Source organism: Caenorhabditis briggsae (genome assembly GCF_000004555.2).
Source record: "Caenorhabditis briggsae complete genome, chrIII, whole genome shotgun sequence".
Classification (NCBI taxonomy): domain Eukaryota; kingdom Metazoa; phylum Nematoda; class Chromadorea; order Rhabditida; family Rhabditidae; genus Caenorhabditis; species Caenorhabditis briggsae.
Genome location: NC_013490.2, coordinates 3,438,449 through 3,460,351, shown reverse-complemented (window position 1 = coordinate 3,460,351; position 21,903 = coordinate 3,438,449). Strand labels below are relative to the sequence as shown.

At 33.8% G+C, this 21,903-nt stretch overlaps 2 protein-coding genes across 2 annotated transcripts; one reads left to right on the top strand and one right to left on the bottom strand.

Annotated features, from left to right (window-relative positions):
• Positions 1-7,817: 7,817 nt before the first annotated feature.
• Positions 7,818-14,086, top strand: Cbr-hot-4 (the record flags this gene model as incomplete). The annotated part of the gene is made up of 3 exons (XM_045243555.1): positions 7,818-7,941; positions 12,880-13,049; positions 13,955-14,086. The coding sequence occupies 3 exons, from the start codon at positions 7,818-7,820 to the stop codon at positions 14,084-14,086; spliced, it is 426 nt and encodes a 141-aa protein (XP_045091196.1).
• A 3,080-nt stretch (positions 14,087-17,166) lies between these two features.
• CBG23889 lies at positions 17,167-18,274 on the bottom strand (the record flags this gene model as incomplete). The annotated part of the gene is made up of 3 exons (XM_002647928.1): positions 17,167-17,311; positions 17,455-17,607; positions 18,144-18,274. The coding sequence occupies 3 exons, from the start codon at positions 18,272-18,274 to the stop codon at positions 17,167-17,169; spliced, it is 429 nt and encodes a 142-aa protein (XP_002647974.1).
• Between the last annotated feature and the right edge of the window lie 3,629 nt (positions 18,275-21,903).

The following is a 21,903-nucleotide window of genomic DNA, read 5'->3' as shown; positions in this document are numbered from 1 at the left end:
CCAAGAGCCAGGACCCAGGGCCCCTGTCCCGGATTCCCGTGTCACCAGAGAAGGCGAGAACTGATTCTTTCTTTCATTGCCTTCTTCTTTTATATTACTCTCCCAGAGGTCAATGGTTTCTAAATCAATTCACGTAGTCGTTTTACCTAGAATTTTAAATTTCTTTCAACATTTTTTCGAAAAATCACGTTTAAAGGAGGGTAGACATCAAAAATTTAAAAATTTTCATTTTTACTCAAAAGATATAACTCTGAAGTATAAATATAGCTATGTACTTAAAAACCTGAAAAAAACACTTCAAGGACGAAAAAATGCTCTTTTTTGTCACCCTAATTTCTTCACTAGCTTGCTGCTGCGGCGTCGCTTCATAATGTGAAAAATGCGATGGTCGCCTCTTACACGCGTAGTGTAGTGGGTACGCTCTAGGCTAATATTCAGGAGGTCAGAGGTTCAATCCCTGCTGGTGTTTTTACTTTTTTCTTCCCTTGTTTCCTTCGGATTAAACTTTTTGAACTCGGAATTTCTGAAGGGCTACCAGCGTGCCGCCGAGGCCTCGCTCCGAGGTATCAAAATCAGTTGAAAATGAAGAAACTTGTTTTATTATGTTAACAAATAAATTATGAAAAAAAACTACAATTAATTTTCAGAAAGAGACATAACAATTGAAAAAAAAACCACATAATTAAAACAATCCTCGTGCAGGGCTGGTCGTCGGAAGGTGAAGGAAGCAGTAAAAATGGAGACGTCTCTGAAAACCCCAGTCATAAAACAGTTTTTATTCCTAGTGTAATAACGAGAAGTAATGAGATAAATAGGAACAGTGAAGAAACGGTTATCGAAGAGAAAATAGTTTTTTTTCGCATGCCTATAAAAAACACCGGCGACTGGCTAAATAATCGGTCGATAGAACTTTAAATTTACATAAAAAATTTACTTTTATATGGGTTTTATAATAAATAAGAAAAAAGAGCTTTTTTAATGTTTGAAGTCGTTAAAAATTGAAAAAAATAAAGTCGGGAAATAAAAAAATAAAAATGTTTGCGCGTGGGATTGCGTGCTTTAGGTGCGAACACCGCGACGGCAAAATACACATTCCCTGAAATTTTCCCCGAAATTTTTGTTGTCTGTCCTCCTTTAAATAAACTGGAATTTTTACTTTTGAAATCTGTGCAACTCCCTTATTAAATCGTTCCTTTGAACCTAATTATCTTGTTTCCTGTTCAAGATATTGTTGTCAACTGATGAAATGTTGCTGATTTTGTGATAAACATTTTAGCAGTTAACAACTTTTTGATATCTATCCCATGAGCTGAGATAATTAGGGTTAAAATTAGGACAAGGGTTACGGTAGGTGCCAATTTCAGGTGTTGGCTTGCAACTAGCTTCAAACTAAAAGATTTTGATTAACACAAAATTTAAAACGGAAAGTTCAAAAAAATCAGTTCAAAAAAGCTCTTTTAAATTGAAGTATTTATAAAATGTAAAAAAAAAACTAGAGTTTCTTCTTCGTAGTTAACAACTTTTTTCTGGGTACGGTAGTTTTGAAGAAATGCGTTTTCAAAGATTGGGTGTCTGCGGGCTTTATGACCCTTTTGTTCGGCTTCCTCTGCTCAAAAACTTTTCTTATAAATCCTAATGAATTTCATACAGTCTTTTAGACCTTTTTATATTTCACATTTGCCAATTAGATCCATTTGAAACTATAGAGCTTGAAGGAAGTTACAGTAATCCAAAAAATATGTCTCATTTTTTGACCTTTTGAAGAGGAATTAGTAAATTTTGAAGTTTTACTAAAGGGATACAGAACTTTTCGATTTGACTGATATTTTCGGATTATACCAAACAAAAACAGAGCTTCTTTTTTGTAGTTGACAACTTTTTTCTGGCTACTGTAGTTTTTGAAATATGTGCCTTTAATGCAGAGGCTCTTAATGAGGGGGACTGACTGCTACCCAATACGGGTACCAATTTTACAGGCTCGTATCTCCAAAACTACAGTAACCACAAAAAAGTTGCCAACTACAAAAATGAAGCTTTATTATATTCTTGTAATCAGCAACTTTTTTGTGGATACTGTAGTTTTTGAGCTATGCACCTTTGAAGTTGAGGCGACCAGGTAGAGAGAATGCATTACTCTGAAACGCGCGTCAACTTCAAAGGCACAAATCTCAAAAACTACTGTAGCCACGAAAAAGTTGTCAACTACAAAAATGAAGCTCTATTTGTATTTAGTCTTTTCTGCAGATTTCAGACAAATCGAAAAAATTAAAACTACTTTTTTAAACATTTCAAGGTTGCCGATTTTAGTCGAAATTCTAAAATAATCGTTTCCATGTTTTCTCAATTTTTATTTATCAAAGCTTCAAACCTTATCACAAATTTCACACCAAAATATTGCTTTTTTTTCTTTTTTTCCCACTGTTTCCCTTGGCAACACCCAAAAATTCCCCCTTCTTCTTCTTCTTTTTTCTCATTTTCTTCTTCTTCTTCTTCTCCAAAAAAAATGTAAAAAGCCCCCTCATTTTGTCCAAAAACCTCCAGAATCTTGGAGATTCTGAAAAAGCCAAAAAGACGAAAGAACAAAAAAAATGGGGGTCCATAGAAAAAATAGGAGTAAAAAAACGGGTCCCTATATTTATATATTTTTCAACTCTCATCAAAAATTCCGTGTTTTTTCCCTGCTCTCGCTCGTTTCTTCTTCTTTTCAAGAGAGCATGAGTATATTATCGTCACGGACGTCTTCTTTTCTTTTCAGCAAAAAATTTGTTGTGGTCATTTTTCTAGACAATTCTAAAACAAGAACATTATATAGGTCTGAATTTTTTTTCTCAATTTTTGAAATTAAAAATTGCTCATTCTAGTGCAAAAATCGTTTTCTAGACCCCTAGAGCCCTTAGTACATAGCAATAGATAACATGAATAGATACTTATTTTCCCGCCAGTTTTTCCGATTTTAAAAAAGTTTAAATTTTCATAATTTTATGTCATCCTCTTTCTCTTGTTTTCATCTCAAAAACATTTTTAACCAATTCAAATGGAGCTATTTAAGCCAAGTTACGCACATTTAAAGTTTTGAGAGACGCAGAGAAACAGACACTCTAGCTTCTCTGCGCCCTCTCTCCTTGCAGTGCTGTTTTGCGGTGCCATCTCCAAAAAGCCATATCTCAGCGGGAAATAAAGATATCAAAAAGCTACAAACTACAAAAATGTGTAAAATTTTATTTTACAAATTTTTGTAGTTGACAACTTTTTGATAGCTTTTTAGGTTTTTGAGATATGAGCAATTTCCAGTTTCCAGACTTGATTTTGTTCTTAACTTTTCTGCCATATTGTTACCCGTATTTTCTTTTCCAAAACGCACTTCAAAGCAATTCGAGCAGACTATTTTAAGCCCAGTTATACCATATTAAACAGTTGAGAGACGCAGAGAATCAGACACTCTAGCTTCTCTGCGCCCTCTCTCCGTACCATGCTGTTTCGCGGCGCCATTTTCAAAGGGCCATATCTCAACGGCCAATAGAGATATCAAAAAGCTACAAATTTCAAAAATGTGTAAAATTTAATTTTACACATTTTTGTAGTTGACAAAAGTTTGATAGCTCTTTTGGTTTTTGAGCTAGGGACAATTTGCTGTCATCAAATGTTTCCTATTGTTTTTTCATAGCCCTCGATTTCTCTGCGCTCTCTTTCTCTTGAGATTTTTTGTTTCAATATTTCTGACTTAAAAAAAAAGGGCAAAATTTTTTTTTGTTTCCATTCATGTTTCCTATCCTATTCATTTGATATTCATGGCCTTTTTTTTCTTCTGGCTCCTTGCTTTTTTTCCTTTGAAAATCCTTGCTTTGATATTCAAACATCTATTGTGTTGTAGTGTTGAAACACACAAAAATTTGTGAAAAAGAAATCTATAAACTGAAAAATGTCCTTATCTAAAAAACCAAAAGAGATATTAAAAATTTGTCAACTGCAAAACTGTGTAAAATTCAATTCTACACATTTTTGGTGTTTGCAGCTTTTTGATGCCTCTATCCAGGGTTGCGGATTGACGGGCCGGCCCGTCGGCCCGTCCATAGCTTTTTCAGAGAAAAATTTTTTTGATGAAAAATTTTTTGAGCGAACATAGGCACCATTGGTCCTATTTTTAGCTATTTCTACCATTTTTAGGCCTATTTCGGCCTATTTTTAGGCTTTTTCTCGCTGTTTTTAAAGCATATTTGAGGCTATTTTCGCTTAATAGCGAAACAAATTTCGTGTAGTCCTCGTGGACAACAGTTTTCACCGGCTTCAAAATTACCGAGCTATTTGTGGAGATTTTGACCTATTTTTAGCGATTTTTGCTGTTTTCAAGCGTGTTCTAAGCTATTTTAACTTATTTTCAGTGTATTTCATCCGTGTAGTCCTCGTGGACAATAATTTTTAGCGAATTTGAATTTACAGTTAAAACCTCAAGTGGGTAATTGATAATGTGAATAAAAAACTTTCATTCAAATCGGTTGAGTTTGAGCTGAGTTACAGTCCCAAACATACATGTGGAAAATTCGGAGTGGAAATTTTTTACAGTTTGCAGACGGGCCGGACGGGCCGGGCCAGGGCCGGGCCGGGCCGACGGGCGCCGCGAAACAACACGACAAGGAGGGAGGGCGCAAAGAAGCTAGAGTGTCTGTTTCTCTGCGTATCTCCAAACTCCAAAAGCGCGTAACTCGGCTCAAAATCGATCATTTGAGTTGGTTTAAAGTCCGTTTTGGAGAAGAAAACAAAGGAAACAAGATGTTATACGAATTGAAGATTTTGAAAATTTAAAAAAATTAGAAAAATCACCCGAAAAATGTATATATTCAATTTAGTTATTTCTATGGGCTGAGATCTCTAGGGGTCTAGAAAGCCATTTTTTGTAATGAAAAAAGTTCAGTTTCTAGGAATCGAGAAAAAAACAAGACCTATTTTTTTGCTCCCTAGATCTTGTTTAAAATTCCTAAATTCTTCAAAATTCCTCGTCTTCTTCTTTTCCTTTTTACAAATTCACAACTAATAATAATGAATAATAATAAGGAAAAGGAGAGTAAGAGAGTAATAACTCGAAACGACACACCACCACCAACAACTAATAATTAGTATTTCTTTCTTCTTTCTCTTCTTCTTCTTATTCTATTGGTCCCCACAAAAATATGCCTTCTTCTTCTGTTTCATTCATTTTCCTTATTTTCCTTACCACCCAAAAAGAAGAATTTGAAATTGAATTATATTCTTCCTCTTCTTTTTCTTCTTATTCCCTAATTTTTAAAGTCCCCAATTTTCTATTTTTTCTTGAATTTCTGAATTTTTTCTTGAATTTCTGAATTTTTTCAGAAATTTCTGAATTTCTGAATTTCTGAATTTTTGAATTTCTGAATTTCTGAATTTCTGAATTTCCGAATTTCTGAATTTCTGAACTTCTGATTTTTTGAATTTCCTGGAATTTCTGAATTTGTCCCAAAAGCCCAAAAAAGGAGAAGAAAAAGAAAAAAGGGGAGGGATCTTAAAAAAAAGCTCCGCCCACTTTTGACCAGAGCACAGGAGTCAAGAGGACTCTCTAGCACCTTCTTCTTCTCCTATTTCTCTTTTTCTTCTTTTTTTTTCCTTCTTTTTCTTATCCGAATCCTAAAAAAGCATATTTTTGGTCATTCGTCATTTTTTCATGGGTTTTTTTGGTTGTTATGAATTTTGGGTTTTTCGATCAATTGGAATTTTTTGAAGAAATTGAAATTTTCGAAAAATTCTAAAATTCTAAAATTCCACAATTCTACAATTTTTAAATTTACAATTTCAAAGTTTTCGAAAGATATCGAAAAAGTTTTTTTTGGAAAACTTGAAAAAATAAATTTTTTTATGTTGTTTCAGATCTGTATTTCAACAATTTTTTAGTGAAAAACCCTCTTTCTCTGCACTCTCTCATCAATAAAAACTCTCTCTCTCTCACCTCTCTGTGCCCTCTACAACTTCAAACACTCATATCTCGAAAATCAAAGAAGCTACAAAAAAGTTTTTAACAACAAAAATATGTAAAATTTAATTTTACACATTTTTGTAGTTTTTAACTTTTTGATAGCTTTTTTGCCAGCCGAGATATAACCGTTTGAAGTTGGCATAGTCCTGTCGACGTTGAGAGAAAGAGGGGGAGAGGAGACGCAGACAAGTTAGCGTGTCTGGTTTCTCTGCGTCTCTTACAGTGAATGCAAAAAAACGTCATTTTAGGAAAAAGATACTGGTAGAAAGCCACCCAAATTTTCAGTTTTTTTTCACCTGTTCCATAATTTTAGTAGTCAAATAATTTTTTTTTTCAATTTTTCGATTTTTCCGAAGATTCCGAAGATTCCTAAATTTGTACCTAGCAATCTCTCAAGTTCAATTTCATTATTTTCTCCGGAAAATTCCAGAAAATTCTAATCTCCTTCCTAAAATCTCATTTTCTTTCCCCTTCTCTGTTATCAGATTTCCCCTTCTCCCCTCCAGAAAATTAGGCTCCGCCCACTTTTTCTTATTCTCTCTTTTCCTTGGGAAACACAGCAAAAACCAATTACTTTCCAATTCATTTTCGCCTTCTTCGGTCCCTTTTTAGCCCCTAAAAATATGTATGCATATGCATGAAAATTAGAAAAATAAGAAAATCAGAAGTCGGTGAGCAAAAGAATTCTTATCAATAGGCTCACTGATTTTGTATGTGATATGAGAATTTGTACTTTTTATCTTTTCGTCACAAATGTCATATGACTCGAATATTTCTGATTGATATTTTGAGATTTAAGAACTTTAGAATTTGAAATTTTGAGCCAAAATCCCTTTTAAAAACAATTTCTGAATTTCTGAATTTCTGAATTTCTGAATTTCTGAATTTCTGAATTTCTGAATTTCTGAATTTCTGAATTTCTGAATTTCTGAATTTCTGAATTTCTGAATTTCTGAATTTCTGAATTTCTGAATTTCTGAATTTCTGAATTTCTGAATTTCTGAATTTCTGAATTTCTGAATTTCTGAATTTCTGAATTTCTGAATTTCTGAATTTCTGAATTTCTGAATTTCTGAATTTCTGAATTTCTGAATTTCTGAATTTGAGCTTAACCTTTTACATTACACACTTTTTCAATAAAACTTCTCTTTTTTTAATTCCAAAAACTCAAAAATTAACATTTGCAGGTCCTTGCCCCTCGAATGATGTGAGATGAGGAAAAAAGAGAGATTTTCAACTAAAAATTGGTTTTCGATAATTTTGAAGTTTGCAATTCTTCAATCGGCACTGACTTATTCTTCGAATAATCATCATGACAATAACAATCATAATCATAAATTGAGTCATCATCTGAGTTTTGATGAAAAAAACCATCAAGGATTGGAGAAATCACATTGTTTTAGGTAAGAATTCATTACTTTTAATGGGACCGCTCATTTTCAGAATTTCAGAATTTCAGAAATTTTGAATTTGGGGAAATTCAAATTTTTGAGTTTTGAAGATTTCAGGAGTTTTTGAAGTTTTTTGGAAAATTGGAAATCTTCAAAAATTTTAAAAATTTCGACTTCATTCATTTCTATTTTTCTCAAATTACGAAATATCAAAATTCTAGGTTTTTGAAATTCCTGAATTTCAAAAAATTTGGATTTTTCAAAGTTTTTAGAAATTCTGAATGTTTGAATTTTTAAATAATTTGAGTTTTCTGGAATATTCAAGGAAATCTTAGAAACTCAAATTTTGAATTCTTTCTCTTTAAGCATCATTGCTCATCCTTAACTATCCATCATTTTCCAGTTGCGCCTCCTTCGTCTATCTCCCCCTGTGGTCCCAATTAATGCATCACTATTATCCCCCGAAAAATTTCACGGATCGGTGTTGGCAACCGGACCAAGGCATCGGAATTGTCCCTTGTTCATCCGTATGCTTCACATTGGTCGAAAGGATTGACGGTGAGGATTGTGAGTGAACCCTTTTTTTAAACTAATAACCCAAAACAAAAATTGTAACTTTCTCAATTTTTATAACATTTTGTTACCATTGTTTTCTTCCCTAAAACGCACTTCAAATCAACTTAATTAGACCATTTTGAGAGGAGTTATAATCGTTTAAAGTTTGCACGGCGAGAGTGTAGGAGAGTGCAGACACTCTAGCTTCTCTCCGCCCTCCCTCCTTATCGTGCTGTTTTGCGGCGTTATCTTCTAAAGGCAATATTTTAGTTGGGAAAAAGCTATCAAAAATTTGTCAACTAAAAAAAATGTGTAAAATTCAGTTTCTACATTTTTTTATTTTTAAACTTTTCGATAGCTCTGGCTCTTGAGATATAAGCTCACTTAATTTTTTCTGTGACCTTTTTTGGTGTTTCTAGTGTCTTCTTCTTTAAAAAATCACTTTGAACTAAGAAAAACAAACTAATCTGAGCTAAGTAACGCTCTTTAGAAAATTTGAGAGACGCAGACAAGCAGACAGTCTAGCTTCTCTGCGCCCTCTCGGCTGTTTCGGGCCGCCTTCTTCAAAGGGCAATATCTCAACAGGGAACAAAGTTATCAAAAAGTTGCCCACTACAAAAATGTGTGAAATTGTATTTTACACGTTTTGGTAGTTTGTAGCTCTTTGATATCCTTATACCTCGCCGAGTTAGAGCGTTTTGAAGTTGGCAAGGAGACGCAGTGAAGCTAGACTGTCTGTCTTCTCTGCCTCTCTTCTTTTTTAACGCTCTTGTAGATTTTGAAACATTCCATTTCGAGTGTATATACACTTTTTCTCCATTCTTGACTCTTTTCTAATGAAAAATGCGCGGCAAAATGTGCTCGTGTGTCTCTTAGAGCCCCCAACAATTTGGGTGAGAAATAGTGTGTAAAAACGAGAGAGACGCCAGACATGTTGACTTCGTCATTGAGGTGTAGGTGTGTACTTTTGACATGGACCCCTTTGCTCTCTTTCTGTTTGATTAGAATACATTGAAATTGAAGAGAGACAAATTTCAATGAATTCGTTAGACTCTCTCTCTCTCTTTCTGAAATGAAAATGAAAAAGTGTGTGCATGTATTTTTGGAAGAAAAAAGAAAGGAACAAATTTTGAGGGACTTGAATCATCAGAAATTTGACTTGGAGGGGTGAAGACATCCGGACAAACAGATAGACAGAGTGCCAGGATTTCCAAACTTGAAGAACTGAATTTTAGGATTTAGAGGTTTTTTAAATTTCTCAGGATTTCAGAACTTTCGAATTACTGAAATTTTAGATTTTGGACGAATCCTGAACTTTGGAATTCCTGATTTTTTTTCTATAGTTTTTGGAATCTCAGCGAACTTCCGAATTTTTGGAAAAACTTTGAAACCTCCAAAATTCTGAATATTCGAAAATTATGGAATTTCGGAATTTTGAATTGAAACTTTTTTGAATTTTTCAAATTTTTGACTTATTCAGAATTTCTGAAATTCTTGAATTTTTCAAATTTAGATGGCGTTCTGTATATAATTTTGGAGTTTTTTTTGAATTTTTGAATTTCTGAATTTTCGAATTTCTAACATTATGATATTTTGGAATTTCTGAAATTTTCCATTTTAGAGGAATTTCTGAACTTCAAAGTTTCTAGGATTTTAGAACTTTTTGAAATTTATGAAATTTTTCGGAAGTTTTGAGATCCTGAAACAATTTTAGATGTTCTTTTTTTAATTTCCGAGTTTCCTAATTTTTCGGAATTCTTTGGATTTCTCACATAACGTAAAACCTGTAATAGAAGGGCCCCCACACTGTTAAGTTTGAGCTCAATTATCTTGGCTCTTATGTAATGTGTCAACTAACAGAATGTTCTTGAGATTATGATAAATATTTTGTCAGTTGACGGCTTTCTGATATCTCTCACAGAAACCGAGATATATGGGCTCAAAGTTGAAAGTTAGAGGACCCTTCTATTACAGGTTTTGCCTTCTATTACTAAATTTTGCCTTTTTGCCCTTTTTAGGTTCAAATACTTTCAAAAAATACAATATTTTTTGGCAACCGCGCTCCACCGAACCAAATAGTCAGAGCAGAGCTCTAGACCACTCAAAAATACACCATTTCCGGTCGTTTTATTGTCTTTTTACTTTTTTTCTCAAAGAGGTTCAGAAGTCCATTATTTTACCCCAACTCGAACTTCCGTTGTGTCTTTTATTTTTGGATTTTGGAGAAAAAGTGTTTTTTGTTTGAAAAATTAGGGGCGGAATTTTTCGAATTTTAAATTTTGGCATTTTTTAGAATTTTCTGATAACTCTGATATTTCAGATTCTCAGAATCCTTCATTTATCTATTTTCTAATTCTTTTTTCATCTTATCACTTTTTCAAAATCTCCGCTAATTGGCCAAGCCAATTGGCTCTTCAAACACCCACTAATTCATTTTCCGTCTCTCTTATCTTTGAAAAAAACGCACACATCGTAAATCAATTAAAAGAAAAAAGATGATGAGAGGAAAAAAAAGAAGAGCCCTAAAGATTTTTAGATAATAGCGAGGCTTTCAAAGAAGTGGGGTTGAGAACATAGGAATTTTATAGCTCAAGAACCAATTGAGCTATCAAAAAGTTGTAAACTACAAAAATGTAGACAAAAACATTTTTTTGTAATACACAACTTTTTCCTAGCATTTTGAGTTTTTGAGATATGCGCCTTTAAAGTTAAACGATCCCCATCGGCGGTCGCTTAGCGATGGAGGAGGATGCGCGCCAGGTACGCTAACTTTAAAAACGCATATCTCACAAACTACGGTAGCTATCAAAAAATTGTCAATTACAAAAATATAGATCATGAAAGTCGCTACAATTTTTTAGTTTTTAACTTTTAAATAGCTACAATATTTCCTGAGATATATTCCTTTAAAGTGATAGAGTATGCACCGAAAGGAAGGTGAGAGATGCAGAGAAGCAAGTTTGTCTAGTTGTCTGCGTCTCTAGCTGATAAATTAAACAAATTCAGTTTTCAAAACCTTTAATGTCGAAGAAATTTCTCAAGTACATAGCTTCTTTTAAAAGAAAGTCAAAAAATTCAAAATTTTCCAAATTTTGATTCCCAGATAATTATCTCAAAAACAAGCGAAGCTTTAAAAAAGTTGTCAACCACAAGTTGTAGATAATTAAACTTTACACACTTTTGTAGTCGACTTTTTTTTATAACAGTTTTAGTTTTTGAGATTTGCACCTTTAAAAGTTAGTGGCCCCCACCGTTTTCCGCGGATGGAGGGTGCACGTTAGGTATGCAAACTTCAAAAGCGCATATCTCAAAAACTACGGTAGCTACCAAAAAGGTGTGAACTATAAAAGTGCTCAGCATAAAATTTTACACTTTTTTTAAATTTAAAACTTTTTGATAGATTTGGTGGTTCTGTTGATAAGGGCCTTTTAAGTTAAGATAGAGAGACCCGGAGAAGCAAGCGTGTCTAGCTTCTCTGCGTCTCTGCTGACTTTTCCCAAACACCAAACATTATTATTTTTCCGTACCACCAGTCTCCCCATATATAATTTGCTTATCCTTTCCCAAAACCTAATATGATATTCGGGTAAATAGAGAGGGAGAGAGAAAATGACCATTGGAAGCGAGACGAATAATTAGTTAGACATCCCATTTTTCTATATTAGTTTCTCCCGGAATTCGGAATTGGCGGTGGTGGTGCGGCGGGTCCAGAGGAAAAACAACAACTTATTCAACTTTTTTGCAGGATCTGGGGGATTCTAGAGGGTTCTGAAGTGTTCTAGAAGAGTCTAGAAAGTTCTAGGATGGAATGTCGTAGGAGATTCTGAAAGGATTTGGAATTTTTTAGTAGGTTCTGGAATGCTTTGGAATGTCCTAGAAGGATCTGGAAGTTTTCAAAATGTTTTTGAATGTTTTGAAAGCTTCTGGATTTTTCAAGAAAACTCTGAAAGGATATAGAAGGCTGTGGGATGTTCCAGAACTTTCCGAAATTCTTTTCAGACGGATGGGATGAGGGGGGTTACTGTAGGATTACTGTAGCCTAGACGTATTGAAATCTTTGTTTTTAAAAATTAAAGGCAGATTAAATAAAAGAATTCTAGAATTTTCTGGAATTTTCTGGAATTTTCTGGAATTTTCTGGAATTTTCTGGAATGTTCTAGAAAGTTCCGAATTTTCTAAAACCCCTAAAATGTGTAATCACATCAATCACTTTGTCTTTCAATTTTCAATTGATGAGAAGGGGGTCCGGAAAAAGGGCTAAACACGAAAAAATGGAATTTTTAATTTTCTCCACTGGAAAATGATGATCACGATTCTCATTAAAATTGCATTGTTTAGGGGGACAGTGGAAGAAAATAGGGAAGTTCTCAAGAAAAATTGAGGGTCTTTTAAAGGTGGGGGGACAGGAGATTTTACGGGGGATTTTTGGGGCCAGAGTATGCATTCTACCGTGACGGTGTACAACGCTTAATGTCACTCTGCGTACAGCGGTCGTCCTCGCCTTTATGTATGCAATCGGGCGTGCGCTCCAGTTTCGCCCGCATGGCTCAGTCGGTAGCGGCGCCGCACCTTCAATACTCGCCTCGACAAGTTCAACTCCTCGAGGGGCATATTTAAACAGAATTTCGAGAACATTATTTTTTCATGACCCCCCACCTTTAAAAAAGAGACGCAGAGAAATGAGATAGTCTTGCTTCTCTGCAACTTCAAACGTCATTATCTCAGCTCGAAAGAGAGCTATCAGAAAGCTGTAAACTGCAAAAATGTGTAAAATAAAATTTTACACATTTTACTAGTTGATTACTTTTTGAGAAGCTAGATTGTCTGCGTCTCTCAAAACTTCAAAAAGGCGTGACTTGGCTCAAAATGGTCCGTTTCAGCTCGTTTTTTCACTAATCCAAATGAAAGAAAGATTCTGGAATCCAAAAAAGTTCAGTATTTTTTTTCCAGACATTTCCGAACAGCACGGAGTGATACGTGGATGTATGGACCGGCTTCTTCTATTTGGATTGGATGATGACGTCAGAAACATTCTAAATGCTTACGAACAACAAAGGATATGCAGACATACGGATAGAAAGCTGTTAAGACTATTCCCATTATCCGGACAGACTGATGTGGTGAGATTTGGGGATTACTGTAGTTTTTTAATAGATTACTGTAGGATAAATGTGACTGAGAATTCAGGAAAATCTGGTATTAAAACTTTTTAGTTCAGCTTTAAAATATTTGTTCGGACATTTTGAAATTTTGGGATGTCCGAATTGTTCGAAGTGTTTATAGTTTTACAATTGTTAGAATTTCTGAAATTTCGGAATTTTCATAAACTCATGATTGCTGTAGTTTCGAAGGATTACTGTAGTTTCGAAGGATTAATGTATAATTACTGTAGACTAAAACTTTTGGAAAATCTGGCATTAAGACCTACAAGGTATTTCAAAAAATTCAAATTTTGGAATTTTGGAATTTTTTGAATTTTTTGAATTTTTAGAGTTTTAGAATTTTCCTGAATTTCTGCAACTCGGAGTTTTTGATAATCCCCACAATTTTCACCAAACTGGAGCAAAAAAACAAACATCTCTAAATCTGAAGAGACGCAGAGAAACGAAACACTCTAACTTCTCTGCGTCTCCTCTATCACTCTTTCCTCGCGCCCGACTTTAAAAAACTATATCTCTGCAGGGAATAGAAATATCAAAAAACTACAAACTACAAAAATGTGTAAAATTGAATTTTACACATTTTTGTAATTTACAACTTTTTGATAGATTTTTTCCGTGGTGAGATATAGACTTCTGAAGTTGGCGCACAGTAAGAGTAAGAGAGGGGGAGCAGAGAAGCGAGACAATCTCGTTTCTTTGCGTCTCTCCTAATAGATATCAAAATTTCACAAAATTTTCGAACCTTTTGAAATTTCCCAGTTACTAAATTTCATGGATTTTCACAATTTTTTGAAAGTTTTTGAAAATTTCAAAATTTCTCAATTTCCGAAATTTCAGGATTACTGTACTTTCTAATTTTTTAGGTAACATTTTGCTCGTGTCAAGGTGACTTCTGTAATGATCATGATATGCTCCGTGAGCTCTCCTCATCCAATTCTCAACACTTCCATGTCATCGTACTCTTCATTGCCACGTGGATCTTCCTACTGTACTAATACTGTGTCTTTCCCCCAATCCTGAATATCATCAAAATATTCTTTTTTGAATTTCTCTCCAAAAAATAACTCTTCAAAATTCTCAAAATCAATACCACCATTTCTTTCAAACAGGTATTGAATTGTATCTGATTTTTTGAAATTAAAACAATAAACAAATTGTATTCAATTTCTGTGTTTTTCAGGGACTTGAAACTACTTCCTTGCAATTTGTGAAGTTGTGAGCTACACAATGAGCCTAAACATGGCTACTTTTGGACCAATTTCAATTTTGAACGGCGCGTTGCGGTCGCGTCGCGGTTGATACGTCAAAACTCAAAATTGAGCTAGACTAGTCGTGTTTGATGACAATCCTAAAGAAATAAACAGGAAACATGGAACATTTTGAGATTTTCAGCGTTTCAGATTTTCAGATAGTTTCAGATTGATAAGCGCTATCTTTTTGGTTCTTGATGTTAGAGGGGTGAAATTATTTTCTCGCAATTCGTGTCGTTTAAGCTTCGAAAAAAAGCTCAAACGCGACTGACTTCGAGGCACTTTCCATTTTGACCGGCGCGTCGCGGTCGCGTTTCGGTTGGTAGGTCAAGACTCAAAATTGAGAGAAACTTGTCGTGCTTGGGCTCATTTTTAAGCTCACAACACCTCAAATTTGAATAACAAATCATTTTTCGAATTTTTAGAGTTTTCGGGCTGAAATGAAATCAAAAAGAGAATAGAAGTTTTTTGAGATTTCATTCAAACTTTAAAAGAATCAGAAAAGCATGGATGTTTGTGAATTGGTTTCCGAGATGGAGAGATCGAAAAAGAAAGAATTAGAGCTCTGATGTTTGGAGGGAGACTGGAGCGTATCCCTGAAATAATCCTGATTGATCCCCTTGTGTTCCCACATGTCATACCTTCCCATCTCCCTGAACAGTTTAGAGTTTGCTGTGTGTCGGTTTCGATGTTCCAAACATACTATTTTCCCAAGTTCCATACTCTTGACAAGAATATCATGAGAACATGTTGTCAATTTCTACATTTTTTAGATTACACCATTACTAAGAAGGGAATGTTGTTCAGAAAGCTTTTCAGAATTGATCAGAATTGATTAGCTCATTTATAGAATCAAGTATGGGCTTTTTCGTAATTTTAGTGGCTACCTGCAATACTCGCTGAAACTCGAGAAAAATCGATCTGCAAATGTGAGATATACGCGAGTCTTTAGAGTCAATGCATGTATTAGGTTGGCTAATAAGTTTCTTTCGATTTTGAATGTAAACTTTGAAGATTCATAACTGGTCGGTGGGATTGTTGTTCTTGCCGGATGTTTTTTGTTGGATAGAGTATCTCACGGGCTTGCTCTACATATTTTGGCAAACTCCTCCTTCTTGTCGTTCGCGAGCATGCCGCTTTCTTTCGTTACTTACCGTCTACACTTTCAAAACTGCGTTTTATTTTAATTTTTAAAAAATAATGATATTTGTAAGAAAATGATAGAAACAGATGGAAAAGGATCTCCTACTGTCTCTACCATCAAGAATTGGACCGATCGGTTCGAAGCCAAAAATTTAGAATCGGAAGACGAAGCTCGGTCGGAAAGTTGGATTTGGTCCTACAGGGGGGGGGGGGGGGTCCTATCCTTATTACACGCAAGAATCGTGTTGAAGCCGATCCGGTTCAAACCACTTGTGAAATGTCAGAAGTTTTACCCGATAGTCAACCAAGTGTTGTGACCAGATTGAAGTCTCTTGCCAACTTCAAGAACTGAGTCGATTCGTACCCGATGTTTTGAAGGACTACGGTATGGATCGCCGTGTAGACATGAGCATGTTTCTCCTATCATTTCTTGGCACGTTCAGTTGACTGGCTGATCTAATTACCGTAGATAATAATTGGATAAGTTATTCTATCAATAAGCGAAAGGGTCAGCTGATTGACAAAAAAGAGCTCGCTCTGGACGTCTCGAAACATAAATTTCATGAGAAAAGGGGTATGCTAAGTGTTTTATGGTCTGCCAAAGGAATGGAGACTGGGGACTTTTAAATGAAGATACCACTATAATTGCCGCGTTGTATTATTCCTAATTAGAGAAATTAAATCTGGAGGGCAAATCGAAACAAGGAGAAAAAGCTACAGTTTCCCGTCAGGACGACAGTGCGAGATCCCCCGTTACTAGACGGGTGAGCCGAAAATTCATGTCGCTTGACTGAACTATTCTTTTGCACCGTCGTATTCTTCAGATATTGCCCTTTTGGATAAATGGTCTTTTGGAGCTCTCAAACGCCATCTCGATAGGAAAGACTTCAATTGAAAAGATGACACCAAAAAGAAGTTGATCCAGTATTCTGATCGCAGCCATCCTCGTTCTAGGCCAATGGAATCAAGAAGAAATTGGAGCGTTACCAGACACCTGTCCATGCTCTTGGATGTTACTTTGATTAATCTAGCTTCCTCTGCTTTTAGGAAAATTTGATCAAAAATTTCACCAAAATCGAAAGAAACTTATTAGCCAACCTAATATTTTGGTTAAAAATGTTCGCCTAAAAATCAGCAAAATTTCATTAGTTGACAATTTTTTTGATAATTCAAACGGGAAACGAGATAATTAGGGGTTAAGAGAGGATCTTTTTAGGAAGTTTTACACAGGGTTTCCATTTGGGGGGCGATTCACCCGCCCGCACCCACCCGGGGGGCTCACCCCCCCCCTGCGAATATTTACGTGAGGAAAATATTATCTTTTTTGTAGTTTTTTGATTTGAGAAACTCATTTTTTCTTGGAAAATACGTGATTATCCTTAAAAATAAAATTCACATGCATTTGATTGCGGGGGGCCGTGGGGGGCCGCGGGTGGGAGCCCCCCGGCACGTGGGTTCAGGCGGGGTGGTCAGAAAGCGCGCCCCAGCTAACTCGTAGGCCAGCCGAAATTAATTAATTCAAAATGACACGTGGATTTCACGTGGTTTCTCTAATGTTTTTTTAACGATACAGAAGACTATGAATTCGTTTTTTCTTTCGGTGAATACTGATCCTTTTATGTTGCTGTTCTCCCTAAATTGCCCGAGGAAGGGCATGGCAATACATGAAGATTTATTCAGATTCAGGATATGTAACAAGAGAAACAACATTTATTATTAAACCGATGATCCATCCGACTTCTCATAAAACGATGATCCGTCCGACTTATCATAGGGACAGCTCGTGTCGTTGTTGGCTTCGCAATCGGATGCCGGTTTCTAATTGCTCTGAAAATAGAACGAATTATTGAATAACTTCTAATAAACAAATAATAATTATGGAAGAACCTCAATGCATTTAATATCACCTAAGGACATGACATCCGAAATATATGAAATAGTATTCCTACAAATTTTAGCTCACAGCTTACTCACATGTTTTATAATCCATCATCGAATTGATATCCTTCCTTCGCTTCGTTGTAAAATCACCGATTTTTGCCAAAAAAACGATCGTAGCAGTTTCTCCAGATCTGCTTTCGCAGTTGTACTTCTGGGCAGGCTGACGGAGCGATGACTCGAGCCTAGAAAATCAATAAATATTGGAACATTACATATTTCAGTTACTCACCTCTAAAAAACGTCGAAAATCGAGCTTTATTCCATTCGCTCACTTGACTCATCATTGCACGAGGCCGTTGCTTGGACTGCTCACCTTAATAATTAACTTGAAACTTTTTTCAACTAATTTTCACTGAAAAAAAGTGGAAAAAACGAGAAAAAACGAGCGAAAACGAAAGAAAACATCGGAAAAATATTGCAAAAAATATTCGTCTTCTCGGCCTAATGCATTAAAGTATGATTGTCAGTCAACGAACTCTCAGCAGCCAATTGAGAATTTTCGAAAAAATTACTGGGGCGCGCTTTCTGACCACCCCGCCTGAACCCACGTGCCCCGGGTGGGTAGCGGGTAGCCCGCTTCTCCACCCGCCCAAATGGAAACCCTAGTTTTACAGGTTTTTAAAAAATCAACTTTTTTTTCAACGTGATGAAAAATATTTTTTGAAGATAAAAAAACTGTTAGAAATTATATAATCAAAAAAAATACGTAGAAACACACGACCCCCCAGATGTCCCATTGACCTCTGGAAGAATACTATAAAGGAAGAGAGAATTGGAGAGAAGAATCAGTTCTCGCTTTTCTGGGCTCCAGAGAAGGGAGCCGGGGAAGAGATCCGGACATCCGGACATCCGGTATTCCGGTATCCTGGATGCGGGTGACCTGGATTCGGGTGACCTGGATCCGGGAGAGCTGGTTCCGGGGGACCTGGATCCGGGTGTTCCCAGAAGACATTCATTCCCTCATCAAGATAATCCGACCCAGAAAGGGTCCACACCTCATTTTATTGACATGTGTCCTTATTAGCGAGAGAGTGTGTGAATGTGAGAGAGTACAGAGAAAAAGGAAGAATGCCACGTATTTATGTTTGACACTGTCTCCTCCCTTACTACTCCTATATGTTTGTATTGGTTTTGTGTACAGAATTGCTCGCGCATTTTTCTCTGTCTAGCTGTCTGCGTCTCTCTATTCTTTTTGTTCTCTCGTATTCGAATGATCTATCAAAATGTTTGAAATAATGGGAATGTCTAGTTTTTTCTTTTTTCAAATGTTTTTAAATTGATAATTGAAAAAAAAACCTTTAAATTTTTCAGTTTTTCAGAGAATTTAGATTTTTATTTTTAAAAAATTCCAATTTTTTCCAATTTTTTCCAAATTCCAATTTTTCCATTTTTTTCCCGTATCTTTTCCGATTTCCCGCAAAAATCAATATTTTTAATGAGTTTTATAAAATTTTTAGAATCTTTCCGATCGAAAAATTTTAGTACATTTTGATGTACACTCGTATGATTTTTGATGACTTTTTCTCGTTTTGAAATTTTCGTTTCAGAATTTCAGAATTTCAAAAATTCAAAAATTCAAAAATTCAAAAATTTAAAAATTCAAAAATTCAAAAATTCAAAAATTCAAAAATTCAAAAATTCAAAAATTCAAAAATTCAAAAATTCAAAAATTCAAAAATTCAAAAATTCAAAAATTCAAAAATTCAAAAATTCTAAAATTCTAAAATTCTAAAATTCTAAAATTCTAAAATTCTAAAATTCTAAAATTCTAAAATTCTAAAATTCTAAAATTCTAAAATTCTAAAATTCTAAAATTCTAAAATTCTAAAATTCTAAAATTCTAAAATTCTAAAATTATAAAATTATAAAATTATAAAATTATAAAATTATAAAATTATAAAATTATAAAATTATAAAATTATAAAATTCTAATCTGAATTTCTGAGTTTCTGAATTTCTGAATTTCTGAATTTCTGAATTTCTGAATTTCTGAATTTCTGAATTTCTGAATTTCTGAATTTTTGAATTTTTGAAGTATTGAATTTTTGAATTTATGAATTTCTGATTTTCCGAATTTCTGAAATTCTGAAATTCTGAAATTCTGAATTTCTGAATTTCTGAATTTCCGAATTTCTGAATTTCTGAATTTCTGAATTTCTGAATTTCTGAATTTCTGAATTTCTGAATTTCTGAATTTCTGAATTTCTGAATTTCTGAATTTCTGAATTTCTGAATTTTTGAATTTCAGAATTTCTCAATTTCTGAAGAATTTTTGAATTTTTGAACCAATTTTCAAAATTCCTGATCTCCCGTTGATCTTTATTTTTGACTACTTATCACTTATCTTTTATCTTTCAAAAATGAATCACAAAAATCACAGAAATGAGTAATTGTCTCTATTTTGAAACTTCAAAATCCAACTACCAACCATTTTTTCAACACTTTTTCTGTAGAAAAGTGAGAAACAGTGTCAACAAATCATCTCTCTTTTTGTTTGTGCTCTCTCTTTCTCTCTTGCTCAATCACCGATTTTTTCCGATTTTTGAAAAAAAATTTCAAAAAGAAAAAGACAGATAAATTTAGGCAGACAAATTGAATAAATATGTGTGGATGTGTCTGGCGTTTTTTAAATTTCTGGTTTTCTGGTTTCAATTAATTTTTTTGAAAATTGTAATTTTTTGTCTGACGTTCCCATTTGAAAGATCTTCAAATTTTTCTGTAAATTTGGAAATCTTGAAAATTGCAATTCGAATATGTTTGGTTATTTTTCGAATAGTTGAAAGTATGAAATTATGTTTTTTTCGGAAAATTTTGAAATTACTAAAATTCCAAAATTCAAAAGAATTGAAAAAAATCAACTTTTCAAAAATTGAAAAAAATCCAAACTTTGAAAATTTTGGGAAATTCGAATGTTCTTTTTTTTTAAAATTCCGATTTTCAAATTTGTAAAAATGACAGTTCTAAAATTTAAAAAATCAGGAACTGAAAAATTATGGATTCCGAATTTTTGAGTTTTTGAATTTTTGAGTTTTTGAATTTTTGAATTTTTGAATTTTTGAGTTTTTGAATTTTAGAATTTTAGAATTTTAGAATTTTAGAGTTTTTGAATTTTAGAATTTTAGAATTTTTGAGTTTTTGAATTTTAGAATTTTAGAATTTTAGAATTTTTGAATTTTTGAAATTTTGAATTTTTGAATTTTTGAATTTTTGAATTTTTGAATTTTTGAATTTTTGAATTTTTGAATTTTTGAATTTTTGAATTTTTGAATTTTTGAATTTTAGAATTTTAGAATTTTAGAATTTTAGAATTTTAGAATTTTAGAATTTTAGAATTTTAGAATTTTAGAATTTTAGAATTCTAAAATTTTTGAATTTTTGAATTTTTGAATTTTTGAATTTCTCAATTTTTGAATTTTTGAATTTTTGAATTTTTGAATTTTTGAATTTCTCAATTTTTGAATTTTTGAATTTTTGAATTTTTGAATTTTTGAATTTTTGAATTTTTCAATATTTTTCTCCATTTCGCTCGTAAATCGACACACAAACACATTGTACAACAAAACGATAACAATCATCACTTGAATTGCAACAAAAATAGACAAGATAGACGCAGAGAAATGAGAGAGAGAATGTTGATTTTCAGGAGACGCAGAGATAGAAGAAAAAAGAGAAAATGAATCTTCTTCCGATTTGTATAGGTAGTCTCCTACTACTCGATTTCTTTTTCTTCTTCTTCTCAATTGTTTATCTTTTTCTTCAAATCTGAAATATTTACAAATACATAATTGTAGGGGTCGACATTTGATGATCGATAAGCGAGAGAGAGAGTGTGGAGGAGGGCGAGAGTTAGAGAAAACATCAGAATGTGTTTATAATTATTCGTGTACGTGTAGGTGTTGTGTGTAGGTAGAAAATCATAAGGATTCTTTTTTTAACTACCCGAAAAATATAATTTTTGAGGTCCCAAAAAAAAAGAAAGAAAAAAAAACAATTATTTTTTAGTCAACCCGCCATGAATATAGAAGTTTTTTGCCTATTTTTTCTGGTCTTGCGGCTCTTTTTCCTCTATTTTTTGGAGAAAAAACTTATAAAAATTCCCTTTTTTTCAGCTGAAACCAATTTTTCCTTTTTTTTTCAAAATTGAAAACCGTAGATTTTTTATAAATTTTGAAAAAATCCAATTTTTCTTGCTCCAAAAAATTAGTTTCTCAAAAATCTTCTAATTGATTGAAATGACCCCCCCCCCCCCAGACCGTCAACTTTAAGCCCATATATCTCATTTCATACAAAGTTTGTATCATAACATAAGTAACATTTTATCAGTTGACCACTTTTTGATATCTTTCATAGGAATCAAGATATATGGGCTTAAAGTTCAAGGCGTTCTATTAGAATGTTTACGGTATAACGCCCCCCCCCCCACAGTCAACTTTGAGCACATATATCTCATTTTCTGTAAAAGATATCAAAAAAGAGTG